Consider the following 12,547-nt stretch of genomic DNA (forward strand, 5'->3'; position numbering starts at 1 on the left):
AAACACACAGATACACATGACCCAGGGTCAGAACATATTAAATTTGCTAAGGTTTTTTTCAAAAACTAACAAACGTGAGAGGGTGTCAAAGACATATAAGGGGTGGTTTGATGTCAATAAATTCATAAATTAGTGAACTATTGAAAATGCAAACTTTGAAATATGCATATTAAGGCAAAATACTCACTGATATGGATGCTATGAAATTTTGCTAACGTTTTTTTCACAAACTAACAGCTGTGAAAGCTATGAGAGACATGCAGAGATTCATGCTGCCACCTGGGTTTCGGATTGTGGAAAGGACCACATGAGTTGGGTTTCATCTGTGTAGCTATGGTAAGAAAAGCCATGTGAGTGAATGACAGAGCCTAATGACCTGGTGTACAAAGAGAGATGATGGGGCCCAAAACAGAGCCCTGAGGGACCCCAGTGTTGAGGTTGCGGGGTTCGCACATCGATCCTCTTCAGATAACCCTTTAGGTGTGGCCCTTGAGGTAGGATGCAAACAGGGAGAGTGTCGAGCCTGAGACTCCCAGTTGTTGGAGGGTGGAGAGGAGGATCTTGTGGTTCACTGTGTCAAAAGCTGCTGAGACGTCAAGCAGGATGACAACAGAGGAGAGGGAGACTGCTCGAGCTGGGTGTAGTTCCTCTGTGGCAGCTAGTAGGGCAGTCTCTGTTGAGTGCCCTGCCTTGAATCCTGACTGCTGGGGGTCAAGAAGGTTGATCTGGTGGAGATATGCAGTAAGTTGAGTTAAGACAGCACGTTCAAGAGTTTTGGAAAGAAATGGAAGAAGAGAGAACGGTCTGTAGTTTCTCACATCAGATGGGTCATGTGTAGGTTTTTTTAAAAGAGGATTCACTCTTGCTTTTCTAAGAGTGTTGGGGACGTAACCTTTTGTCAGAGAGGTATTGATGAGATGGGTGAGGAAGGGAAGGAGGTGAGGAGCAATAGACTGAAGAAGGTGAGAGGGGATAGGGTCAAGGGGGCATGTGGTGGGAAGAGAACATGGATAGAACCTCACTGGGCGGGAGTGGTGAAAATGGGACTAGAGAAGGAGATGCGGAGGAGGATGAAGGAGAGGCAGTGTCAGTAGGGGGGTCGAGAAATGAGGAGCAAATGTCATCTACCTTTTTTCAAAGTAGTTTACAAAGTCACTCGGGCAAAGGGAGGAGGGAGGTGGGGGAGGGGGGATCGAGGAGGGTAGAAAAAATAGAAAAAAGTTTCTTGGGGTTGGAGAAGGAAGACTGAAATTTAGATTCAAAGACAGAGCTTTTAGCAGCAGATAGGCTGAGGGGAGAGCTGATAGGACAGATGAGCCAAGACAGGACGGAGACAGGGAGCAAAGGTTGTGGCAGATGTGGTGGAAATCTTTGTTTTCCTCGAGAAATTAACAAATAATCATTCAAATATAACAACTTGAACACAAGTCATATTTAATTGAATCAAAGTCAAGAGTACAACAGAGTCTGTTCAGCTGGTTCAGAGTTCCCCACTCCCACCAGAATCAGAACCGATTCACCACTCTGTCAGAACCGATGGATGTAAGGTGGAAGCAAACCGGAACATCTCAGATGAACCGTGGGGTCTCATCAAGATAATTTTCCCCACCTAACCCTATTATTTATTCAATCATTTTACTGTAATGCATTTATGCGGCACAATGAATTCTGTCTAGCGTAACTCTAAATCTATACCCTAATGTTGACACCATTCTGAATATCTGGATATCATATAGAATCTATCACCTTTCCTGCTCTATGTGTGTGTTATCTAATCTTACATGAAATAACTTTCATTGATAGTGTTTGCTCTGTTATCCTCTCTACCTGTCCCTTCTGCAGTCATGGCCTCTGGGTCCTCTTCCTCATTTTCAGCAGGGGACTGGCTTATCTGTTGCTCAGAGGCTATGAGAAAAATCATGAAGAGCTAATTTTACTGTATACAGAGATCAAGCTTGAGGTTGTTGTTTTTTTTTAGCAATATTTGCATAATATTATGTGAAATTATGTGATTCACTATGGGCGATACAAATAGACTAATATTTAAGCCTAAAATGTTAATAAATGTAATAATTACACTGCTAACAATCAGGCCTATATCTCTCTTTACCAGCTGCCACTTGGGTCTCTTACCTCTCGAAAACATTTCTGTGAGTTTGGCACATTTGGCAGCGCCCTCCTCCAACGCCCTTTTTCTCTTGAACCTGGCCTCTTCAGCCCCTTTCGGCCTCTTTCTACCATCGAGACGGTGGAGCTGTCGGTAACTGAGATGCTATATGGACCCAACCAACTCTATCTGGGAGGAGGGGGGAACTCCCTCAGATCGTACAACCCATCGGAGGGAGTTGTCATGCAGAGGCTGCTGCGCTGTGAACTTTAAGAGAAGTGAACTAACGGGACAATTGTCAGTTGTTGTTTTTCAACCGGCCCAAAAGTGAAGTGAAAGTGAATCCGGGAATCCACCCGAATCTCCCGATTACCCACTCCACCCCTGGGACCTACCATACCAATTTCCAGAACAATGCCCCGACTATGAAATGTTTTGCCAATCCCAAATCTTACCACTAGAGGCACCAAATTTCCTCCAAACACGCGCAGAGGTGCCCCTGGGCTACAACGCCCACTACTTAGAATTCCAATGCCCCGCTGCGTCTGGGAATGGCACCACTTCAAACTTTGCAAATTGACATTGCAGTACCCGAGAAAACGCCAGGAGCGCCAAACTTCACCCACAGGTAGCCCGGGGCCTAAGCTATCACGCCCTATGCTTACAATTCCCATGCCTCGCTCTCTGACCCAGAGTGAAAAACAAAAAGTGGTAAGTAGCTCTTAACCCTAACCCTCATCTGGTGAAAATCTATCCATAGTTATTAATTTTGTACACACACACATAAAACTAACATTTTTTGTCCTTGCAGAGGCAACACAAACACTGCACACGGCATCTTATCAGAGCAGAGAGATGCAGAAAAACATAGATATTTATCGGATTCCCAGCAATCAAGTAGCAGAACCAACCGGCTGAGATGCAGACAGTGACAGAAGAAAAAAAAGATTAAAAACTTTGGGAATTTCTGGAAAACAATCTGAGACAGTACTACAGAAAATTTTTTCTGACAGAACTAAGATACAATTCACATCTCATTATTACAAAAATATTAATCTTATTCAACACAAAGCCAAAATAGGGTGAATGACAGGAGTATAAATGTGGTGTTTAATCATGCAAACTGAAGGTCAATATATTAAACCCTAATTTGTAGCTGGCTATTTGAGTAGCATGACAAAGTGTAGCACTGCAGGACATCGTCTTCTGTTTGATTTTTTTGTACACACACACGATTTTTGTCTTGTTAGTTGTGATTTCATTTTATCATTAATTTTCTCACCCCAAAACCCAGGATCGGGGGGGTTTTCACATATACATACATATATATATTTCTTGTCAGAAGTCACAGCTTATCTAAACTCACTTGACTGACACACACACACACACACACTAACACACACACACACACACACACACACACACACACACACACACACACACACACACACACACACACTCCACGGACTCTGTGTGAGCGCACTGTACCCTCCTCAGTCTGCTGAGCTGAGCTGCACTGAACAGGAGTCCCTGACATCTGTCTCATTCATTCTCCTCTTTTCACAGGTTGGTAATGTTTCAAAACTTGTTTAACTTCATACTCGTGGCTAAACATTTAAATTACCAGCGTTAGGTTACTTGATGCATTCTTATGGGTTTGTGGGTTGGTCTTTAACAAGACGGTTAGTTAAACAGCTTAAAATATCTCAGGAACCTGAAGTGATCTGCAGGAAGAGGCTAAGGTGGGAGTCACAAAAGAAGGGCCACAATAGCAGTTTTTGTATTTTCATTTTTTTATCAAGGTGAATAAACACAAATCTAACAGTATTAATATTTGAAGAAATACTGACTTTAATTTACCTCTTTTATACCTAAAACAAATCTACTAAACGTCTACTCTTTAACACACCATACTTCATAAACATGTTAAAAATAAATGGTTATTCCACAGGGTGCTGGTCAGTTTGAAATGGAACATTATTATTATTGTTAGTGCATAGTATTTATATTTGGTTGACCTTAGTTTTTTTTTCTACTTTCTGGGTGGGTGGTCACGTGATTTGAGAGAAACTGTGAGACTTCAAATAAACATTAAAGGAGGAAGTGGGAGAAGGGCTTTTTTCATGAGGCCATGTTTCCTCTCTTATCTCATTTATCTCCAGCTCTGTGTGCAGCTTGTGACAAATTGTCTTTAGTTTAGGGGTTGCCAGCCAGGTCTCTCTCCCCGCATTTAATATTAAAGTCAGTCACAACCCTCACAAAAGGATACACACGTAGATATAAATATACATACATATATATGAGGGTGTAAAGACTCACAGATTTAAATCAGTGTCTGGTTGTATTATCACACATACGACTATACCGATACGCAGACCCCTGTATCGATTTAAATGGATCAAAATTCGGCCAATGGCCCGGTTTGTAACATTACGAATCGGTTGACTGAAACTTTGCTGTCAATTCAATGAAGCTGGTGCGGTGTGCTTCTTCTTCGTTGAAAGCGGCGGGTGTGTGTATCCTTGCGCATCTTTACGGTGTCCCGCTATGGGAAGTTCTACGGATTATATAAAAAGGATGGAAACTTGGACAAAAGCCTCGCCATTTGTAAGGTTTGTAAGTATGACAAATCTTACCACCCACCTAGTGAGACGACACCAGGAAACCCATGCAAGCCAGTCTGTGGATGCTAATGCTAGCAAAAGCAAGGACAAGCAAGACAAAGTCACGAATATCAAAAACTTTCCCCCACAACTTAGCCACAACTGGGCGAGGGCCCAGGTAATAACGGCATCTATAGCCATTGCAGTTGATTGTGATTGCTTTCGTGACATTGTAAACACGTTAGAGCTGCGGTACAACATACCAAGCAGACAGCAATTCACCGCCAAAGTAAAGAATTAGCATGCTTTGCTCATACTTTAAATCTGGCATCACAGAAAGCATTTGAAGTAACCACTGCTGCAAAGTTGTTGGGAAGAATTCACTCTGTCTCTACTGGATAGTGCTACTCATGTCGTTACTTCCGCAGTCGAACAGTGATACGTTTTTGGTTGCTGCCCAACATAAAGATTTGTTAGAGGTCACAGAGCATTCTGTGTCTTTATTAAGCTGAACTCCAGAGTCATCTACAGTGTTTTCATTAATGCATGAAGTTTGACATGATACTGATTTGTGGCATTAATAAGACAGCAATGCATTTCATGTACAATAGATGAGCCACCTAGCTTTCACTGAAGAAAAAAGTACAAAAACTGGTGCTGTGAGTAGAGATAATTTGTTTTGTATGTAATAATCTTGTTTTTTCCCTAACAAAGTGTCAAAGTGGGGCACCTGGGCAAAAACTTTATTATAGTATTGTATGAGACAGTATTCATAATGTCAAACCAATTTTTTTGCTTAAGACACAACAGTCTTAAGTTTGTTGTGTCTATAAATAAACACAAGACATTCAGTTCTGAATTGATACATTTTCTCACAAATACAAATACTTCAAATACAAACAACCAATCGCTGTCAAATATGCAATTGTAGGCAACAGGGCTCCAGGATGCGAGTCTTTTTTTTTTCTTAAGTCGAGGGAGCGAGTCTGCCAATGTGTGTGAGAGGGGCAAGAGTCCGGGAGTGATTAGTCAACTGCGGGCGTCACGTCAAAGTTCTCTGTCTACACCACCTCCTCTGCTGCGTGTGCGGGTCTCGTCTCCTGACTCGCCTTCCGTGTTCTCTTAACCCGTGGTAGGCCTCCTGGCCCTGGCCCTGCTCCTGGTCCTAGTCCTGGAGCTGGTGCGGTTTAACCAGAACGGCGTGCTCTTTTAAGCCTTTCACCGCGGCTCCGTCCAGACCAGACGTGTCGGTGTCACCCCTCTCCTCTCCTCCAGTCCAAGCATCGCACCTCGCCGGCCACGATCACACCGACATCAGGTCGGTCAAGCTGCGGCGCGAAGGCATTATGGCACAGCAGAGCAGCAGCTGTGGTGGGGGGCGGGGCCTTTGTTCTCATGAATATTCATCGTCTCAGAATTCCTCAGTGAGGGGGAGAGAGTGGATGGTTTCCAGACCCATTTCGTAGGTTTGTTTTTTTTTTAAACTTTTTTGGGGGTATACAATGTTAAACAAAATATTAGGCATTGCAGATCATATTTATATACTTTAAAACGTGACTCAAGGGGGTCTTTAAGATTCCCTGGTCTCTTTTACGAAATATATTTATTTGAAGGGAGGCAATTGGCTTATTTTCATTTATAATGAAAAATTAATGTTTAAATTGAACATATATTAACCCTATCAGATTGAAATGCATGTCATCGAATCTTATGACATCGATTCAATACTAAATCGAATCGCACTGAATCGTTCCATATTAAAATGTATCGTCCCTGAATCGCATCATCACCCATGTATCTAGATACGTATTGGTGCCTTACCAGGTCTTAAATTGATCTAACTGGTGTTTTTAATCTCTGCAGTAAATCATTGTGGAGCCATGCTGAGATCCTTCACATTCAAGTTTGACTGGAGCAGACAAATGTCATCAAGGTTTGTAGAAATATAACACCATGAATTTAGTTGACTCCACTCAGCTGATATGAGGCCTGTCTGTTTCTAAGCATGAACCCTTTCACCCTCACAGCTCTGCAGGACAACGGCACCTGGAGTTGAAGGAAGTGGCCCAGGCTGTGATTGGGCCACTAAAGAGTGGGCTCCATTCCTTCAACAATGTCTTAGAGATGCTCCTCTGTGTCAGTGCAGACATTGTCCTTCCTGATAGCCAGACTTTTCATGACATTAGACAAGAGATTGAGAACATGAAGCAGCGGATGGAAGAGTCGGAGCAGGTAGCCAGAAGAGAGCTTCAGCAGCTTGATGGGGAGACTGAACATCTCACTGCAGAGCAGAGTCGTTTAGCAAACCAGAAAAGCCAGAGAGAGCTTAACATAGTAGGCCTAAAAATACAGCTGGAGTCACACAGATCCTGTCTGGAGAGTTACAAAGAAGCTCTGGAGATAGAGAGGGTTAACCTGAAGTCAGCAGAAAACACCCGAGATAGAATGAGAGATAGGAGAGATGGGGGCGAGAACGTAAGAAATGCAGGGATTGGTATCACGTTTATCCCAATTGTGGGTTGGATTGCTGGTAAGTAAATGCAGCATTAAAATTTAGGTTATTTTAAACAAACATTTATTCAAGTGATTATATATTTTACAAAGATAAACATGTAACTAATGATCTACATAACCTATTCTCAGGACCAATTATGATTGCGGCTGGTGAAAGCGAGAGGAGCATTGCCTCTGATGCTGTGGACAGCGCTAATAGGGAGATAGAGAACTGTGAATCTCAGGTGAGCTCATACTCCCAAAAAGTGTCTGAGTACAATTCCTCGATTTGTCAAGCTCAGCGTGAAATCCAAGAGGCTGACAACAAGATTCGTGAGGTGGAGACCACACTGCGGAACGTTGCTGTGAAGCGGGAGGCTGTTTCTAATGTTCAACAAAACATGAGATGTGCTGTCCATCAGCTGGGGAAGCTGTGTGGGGTGGGGAACGTGGCAGAGCTGCAGACCAAATTCCTAATCCTGTTGGAGCCTGTGGGGAAGGTAATGGAGGAAATGACCACAGCACTGGGTCAGATCGGTGGGAATGAGCTACTGCACACTGAGGGCATAAACAGATTGATGTGGGACATTAAAGAAAAACAGAACAAACTAAACCAACTTGTTGACACCAATAAGAGTATTGGTGAGGATTATTACTGATTTGCAATTCTCTCAGTCATTGCTGCATGTTAGTAAGTTGTCTATTTTAGTTGTTAAGCTTCCTAAGCTCTCTCTTTTCTCATATGAGTCTCCCTTCATTGAAAGTAGCAGGACAGAATGAACAGAAATAGTAGTTGTACTGATGTGATGAAATGAGACTAGTAGTTAAAGCTTTTCTTGATCAGGTATTTAAATGCCCGTAAATTGTGTTATGTGGTTTCTTTACAGGATCTGGGCCTAAAGTGACATGAACAGTCTATTTTACACATTTACTGCTTGACGTCTAAAGTCATATCTTCATGTCAAATATTATGTTGTGCATTGGTACAAGCAGATTTGGAAATTAGCAAGTTATTAATAATTATCAAAGACAAATATATGAATAACAAAAATAAAAATATTACCACATTTTTTTCCGATTGCTAAACGACAGTGGTCACAACTGAAACCACATGTGCAAAAGTCTAACCACAGTCGGCTTCACCAACAGTCACCTGAGCTAAACAGGTCGCATCACCTGTAATACTCATTCACGCATCACAACTCTTCACACACGTCTCAAAACAGGCTCAGTTGAGACAACAGACACTGTCACATAGAACACAAACACACACACACACACACACACACACAGTCACTCAGAACACACACAAACACACACACACACACACACTATATTCATTATATTCACATACATTATATTTAATAAATTCTTAAATCTTATTATATATTCACTGCTTAAAAAACAGAGAATGCCTGACAATATTGAAATTGAAGGGCTCAAGTCATGACATAAGGGAAATACAGTTTCACATGATCTTTTCAAGGAAGTTTCGCCATGGAAATGTTTGACTGTCAGCAGAGGGATTTGACTATGAGTATGTTTGCTTAAATGTTTTACATGTCATGATAAGTATTTTTTAATCATTGAATCATCATTGGATAAAGAAAAATATAAAAAAGGGACATTTTAATATCTTAAAATGAATTTGATCCAAGTAAATCTTGTAATCATAATCTGATGAATCTCTATGTAGAAGTTAAAGAGGTCTGATTTATGAGGAGGTACTGCACTCAAGGAGAGACCCTAACCCTAACCCCCCTTCACAGGCCTGAGACAAACCCTCAACTAGTGCAATCCACCATCAGGGAGAGCTCTGTGCTCATCCTTGAGCAACCAGCCTCCGCCTGAAGGCTCCAAGTAGAGTTGTTGGAATGGTTCATGTCAGCACAAAGACGGGTAACAGGTTTAGATCAAACTAATTAAATGCACAACCCCATTTTCTTTGAACTCTCTCACTCTTCCTTCCTAGCGATTCACTTTTGTTTCCTCTGGTCTGTTGTACTGCAATGATAACCATCAACAACACGAAAAGAGTGCTTCTAGTACAATACCAAATTAAAGAGGCATCAAACTAAATTGAACAAATTTATGAAATTACAGGATAAAACATGGTTGTACCATTTCAATGGTATTTTTTTTGGCATTTGCCTTTTCATATATCCAAATATTCTTTGTATAATCATGTTATAATTTCAATGTCATAATTATGTTATAATTTCCCATTCTTAATTTTTCAATAGTTTAGACATGTAAACCTGTACTGGTAAAATGAAAATCACATAAACTTTTAGAAGAAGCTTCTGGTCTGACTTTATTTCTCTGTGTGACACACACACACACACACACACACACACACACACACACACACACACACACACACACACACACACACACACACACACACACACACACACACACACACACACACACACACACACACACACACACACACACACACACACACACACAGCAGTTCATGTGGACCAAACTTTAATAGTCTTTTCTTTGCTTGAAAACTGTTTTTTATAGGTCTACACACTTCTCCTGTGACTTTGACCACAACCTGCACAACAATGTGGATTTACAGCACTTTGTTTAAATGCTAACACACTGCTGTCAAAACTATTAGCCACACATTCAAAACACAATGGATTTCAGCCTGGTGCATTTCAAACACTGCTGATTGCAAAATCAAAACTTTGGACTGGTACTGTATATATGTGTACAGTATATATATGGGGAGAGCTCAGAAAGAGTTTTTTTGGAAATGGACCAAGGGGGACAGTTTGGTGGAAGAAGAAGAGTGGCAGGGAGAGGAAAACCTAGAAGAAGACAAAGAGATTTTTTTTCATGTTGTGAATCATGGTCTCTGATTGAGAGAGGCAGCGTTGAGGGGGAAACCTAACCTGAAATGATCTACAGTTGCATCTATAATGAACATTTTCCACACAACAAACAGGACATCTGATATGATGTTGATGTGTCCTGATGCTGGAGAGAGGTACAACCCTAACCACCCCACAATTCTTTGTTACTATTACGTACCTTTAACATTTTTTTTACTGTAATTACGTCAATTACTACAGACAAAACAAAAGGGTTAGGGAAGGCGACAGCACAGTCCACTGCACTACAGTGATCCCAATGACATGAGTCATTTTGTCAAACACAAAAGAAACAGAATTCATTCAGAATGCTTCAGCATTCACACATAATAAAATATATAAAGCAGATCATTTGAAGCAGGTGCGTGATTGGCACAGCTACAGTGAGTTGGTTAATCATCTCTATAGGAACGGAGTGGCTTGAAACAAAACCCTCTTGCTGGGTTAGAACCAACAGGCTTCTGGCTGAGAGACAACAGACCAGTCCACTGCACCAAAGAAATCTCAATAGACAAGTGTCAAAGAAAAAAGAATTGAAGCAACAATTGCAGCAATGGCAGCTTCGTTGGCCCCCTACAGGCCGCTTTTTGGTCAAATTTTCATATTTAACATGTATATAAAATCACTGAAATATGACTGAGCTTAGAAAAGTAATAGATATCCTCACGCACCACAAATTTACTCTGTAAATAAATCCTGTTCATCTAACCCTGCATTCCTGGTCTGCATTCGGGTCCAGCTAAAAATTCTCCTCAAAGAAAATGTAAAAATGTCCTGTCACTTGGGGGCCCCCTGGAGGGTGGGGCCTGTTTCAATTGAAATGGTTGAAACGTAGGTATGGCCGCCTTTGCTCGCTGGCGAGCTGTCACTGAGGAGTATGAACACCGCTTTAAGACTTAAAGAGAGCTGCGTAAACATGGAAAAGACACTCTGCGATGTCCACGCTGAGGACCTTGTGCGTGAGGTGTCGGCTGCTGTCACTGCCGTGCCGGCAAAAGAAACCACTGACCTGCAGATTCTGAGCTACATTTTCAGAACTTAGTTGAACTGTATTCAAACCTCCGCATTGCTCTCTGACTCATGGTTACAGTGCCTGTGACTGAAGCGAGCGGAGAGAGGAGTTTCTAGCGCTTAAAGGGGCAGTAAGGGGTTCTAAAGCAAAACACGTTTTGTAAAAATCTGTGAAGTTTTCCTCATGGTCTGCTAGCTGTCGGTTCTGCTTGCGCACTGAAATATAATCCGTTTTTTTGGCTCAGCCAAGGCTCTGTAAATCGAAAAACAAAAGAAATGGCTCGGGTCATGCCACACAACAATGCGAGTGCAGTTCCTAAACATCACTCGTTGACAGGTTAAGTGACGTGCTTGCGAGTGGCGCTGCAGGGGTTTGGCCTACTGGTTAGTGCATCGGACCCCCATTCCGAGGACCTGGGTTTGCTGCTCATCCTTGCTTTTTTAATGCTCTTTTATGTTTGTTTTATGTGGGTAGGGCCCCATATTAATCATTGAAACGGGCCCCCAGATGCATAAGGCTGCCACTGCTTGCCAGTGAAACAACAAGAAGAAGAAGAAGAAGTATAAAGGGTACAATCAGTCATATCTGGTCCCCGTCCCTGGCGGTTGGTACTGAAGATCTGTCCAAAGTTGCCAAGATTGCTGAAGATGACATCATTGTGTGTGGATAGATACACAATGTAAGTCCCATTAAAAGGTCCGCTTAGAAGACACAATATTTAATTTGTGTTCGCAGCCGGACACAAGAATGTAGTCAAATTGCAAACATTTGCCTTATTTAATTAATAAGCAGCGCTTGACATTAATGTTTCACCATTGTCATGAGCCACAATTGTTCATTGTAAGCTCAGATTCCATGTTGGATGTTTTTAATTTAACTTCAATGATGATTTGTTTTGGCTATTTGTAGTGTTAAATGTTAAAATAAACATTTTAAGACAAATTTTGTTCTTTTTTGTCTTTTTTTTAAATTAACCTTTATTCATACAGGTAATCTCATTAAGACACATGGTCTCATTCTCAGGAGAGACCTGTTTAATGATCCTTTGCTTTGACAAATTTTCTTTGTATGTTTTGTAAATAGAAAATGATACTGCTTCAGATATTTTATATTATTATATACGGTGATGGACTGGGATGAAAAAACGGCCCTGGCATTTGCATCAGCACTATTTCCAAACACCGACCCCACCCACCATAAAAATCGTAAAACCTTACACATTTACCAGAATGCAGAAATTCTCTAAACACTCAAACGACCTTACTATCACCACAGCCAGCGCCCGCACACACAGAACCGACAGCTAGGGACCTTGAGGAATTATTCTCAGATTTTACAAAAAGTGTTTTGTGTACTGTCCCTTTCAAGCACAGTAGGCACCAGGCAGCAGGTTGTTACAGTCTGACTGTGTTTTCACTGAGTGGAGACTTTTTCCGACTGTCCC

General features: G+C 41.6%; 1 protein-coding gene across 2 annotated transcripts; it reads left to right on the forward strand.

The window, feature by feature from the left end:
* The first annotated feature begins 3,555 nt into the window (after window positions 1-3,555).
* On the forward strand, window positions 3,556-9,502 carry LOC118315760 (putative leucine-rich repeat-containing protein DDB_G0290503). 2 transcript variants are annotated; one of them, XM_035643291.2, is made up of 4 exons: window positions 3,556-3,673; window positions 6,574-6,643; window positions 6,738-7,240; window positions 7,354-9,502. In XM_035643291.2, the coding sequence occupies exons 2-4, from the start codon at window positions 6,591-6,593 to the stop codon at window positions 7,860-7,862; spliced, it is 1,065 nt and encodes a 354-aa protein (XP_035499184.2). In that variant the 5' UTR covers window positions 3,556-3,673; window positions 6,574-6,590; the 3' UTR covers window positions 7,863-9,502. The 2 variants fall into 2 exon arrangements, with proteins under 2 accessions (XP_035499184.2, XP_035499185.2); XM_035643292.2 differs by lacking the exon at window positions 3,556-3,673 and adding an exon at window positions 5,601-6,028.
* The last annotated feature ends 3,045 nt before the right edge of the window (window positions 9,503-12,547 follow it).

This window comes from Scophthalmus maximus, chromosome 7, assembly GCF_022379125.1.
Source record: "Scophthalmus maximus strain ysfricsl-2021 chromosome 7, ASM2237912v1, whole genome shotgun sequence".
In the NCBI taxonomy this organism is placed as follows: Eukaryota; Metazoa; Chordata; class Actinopteri; order Pleuronectiformes; family Scophthalmidae; genus Scophthalmus; species Scophthalmus maximus.

Coding starts and splice junctions, on each gene's coding strand:
- LOC118315760 (XM_035643291.2), top strand. CDS start 6,591: ATGCTGAGATCCTTCACATTCAAGTTTGACTGGAGCAGACAAATGTCA. Junction 6,644..6,737: donor AGCAGACAAATGTCATCAAG/GTTTGTAGAAAT, acceptor TCACCCTCACAG/CTCTGCAGGACAACGGCACC. Junction 7,241..7,353: donor AATTGTGGGTTGGATTGCTG/GTAAGTAAATGC, acceptor ACCTATTCTCAG/GACCAATTATGATTGCGGCT.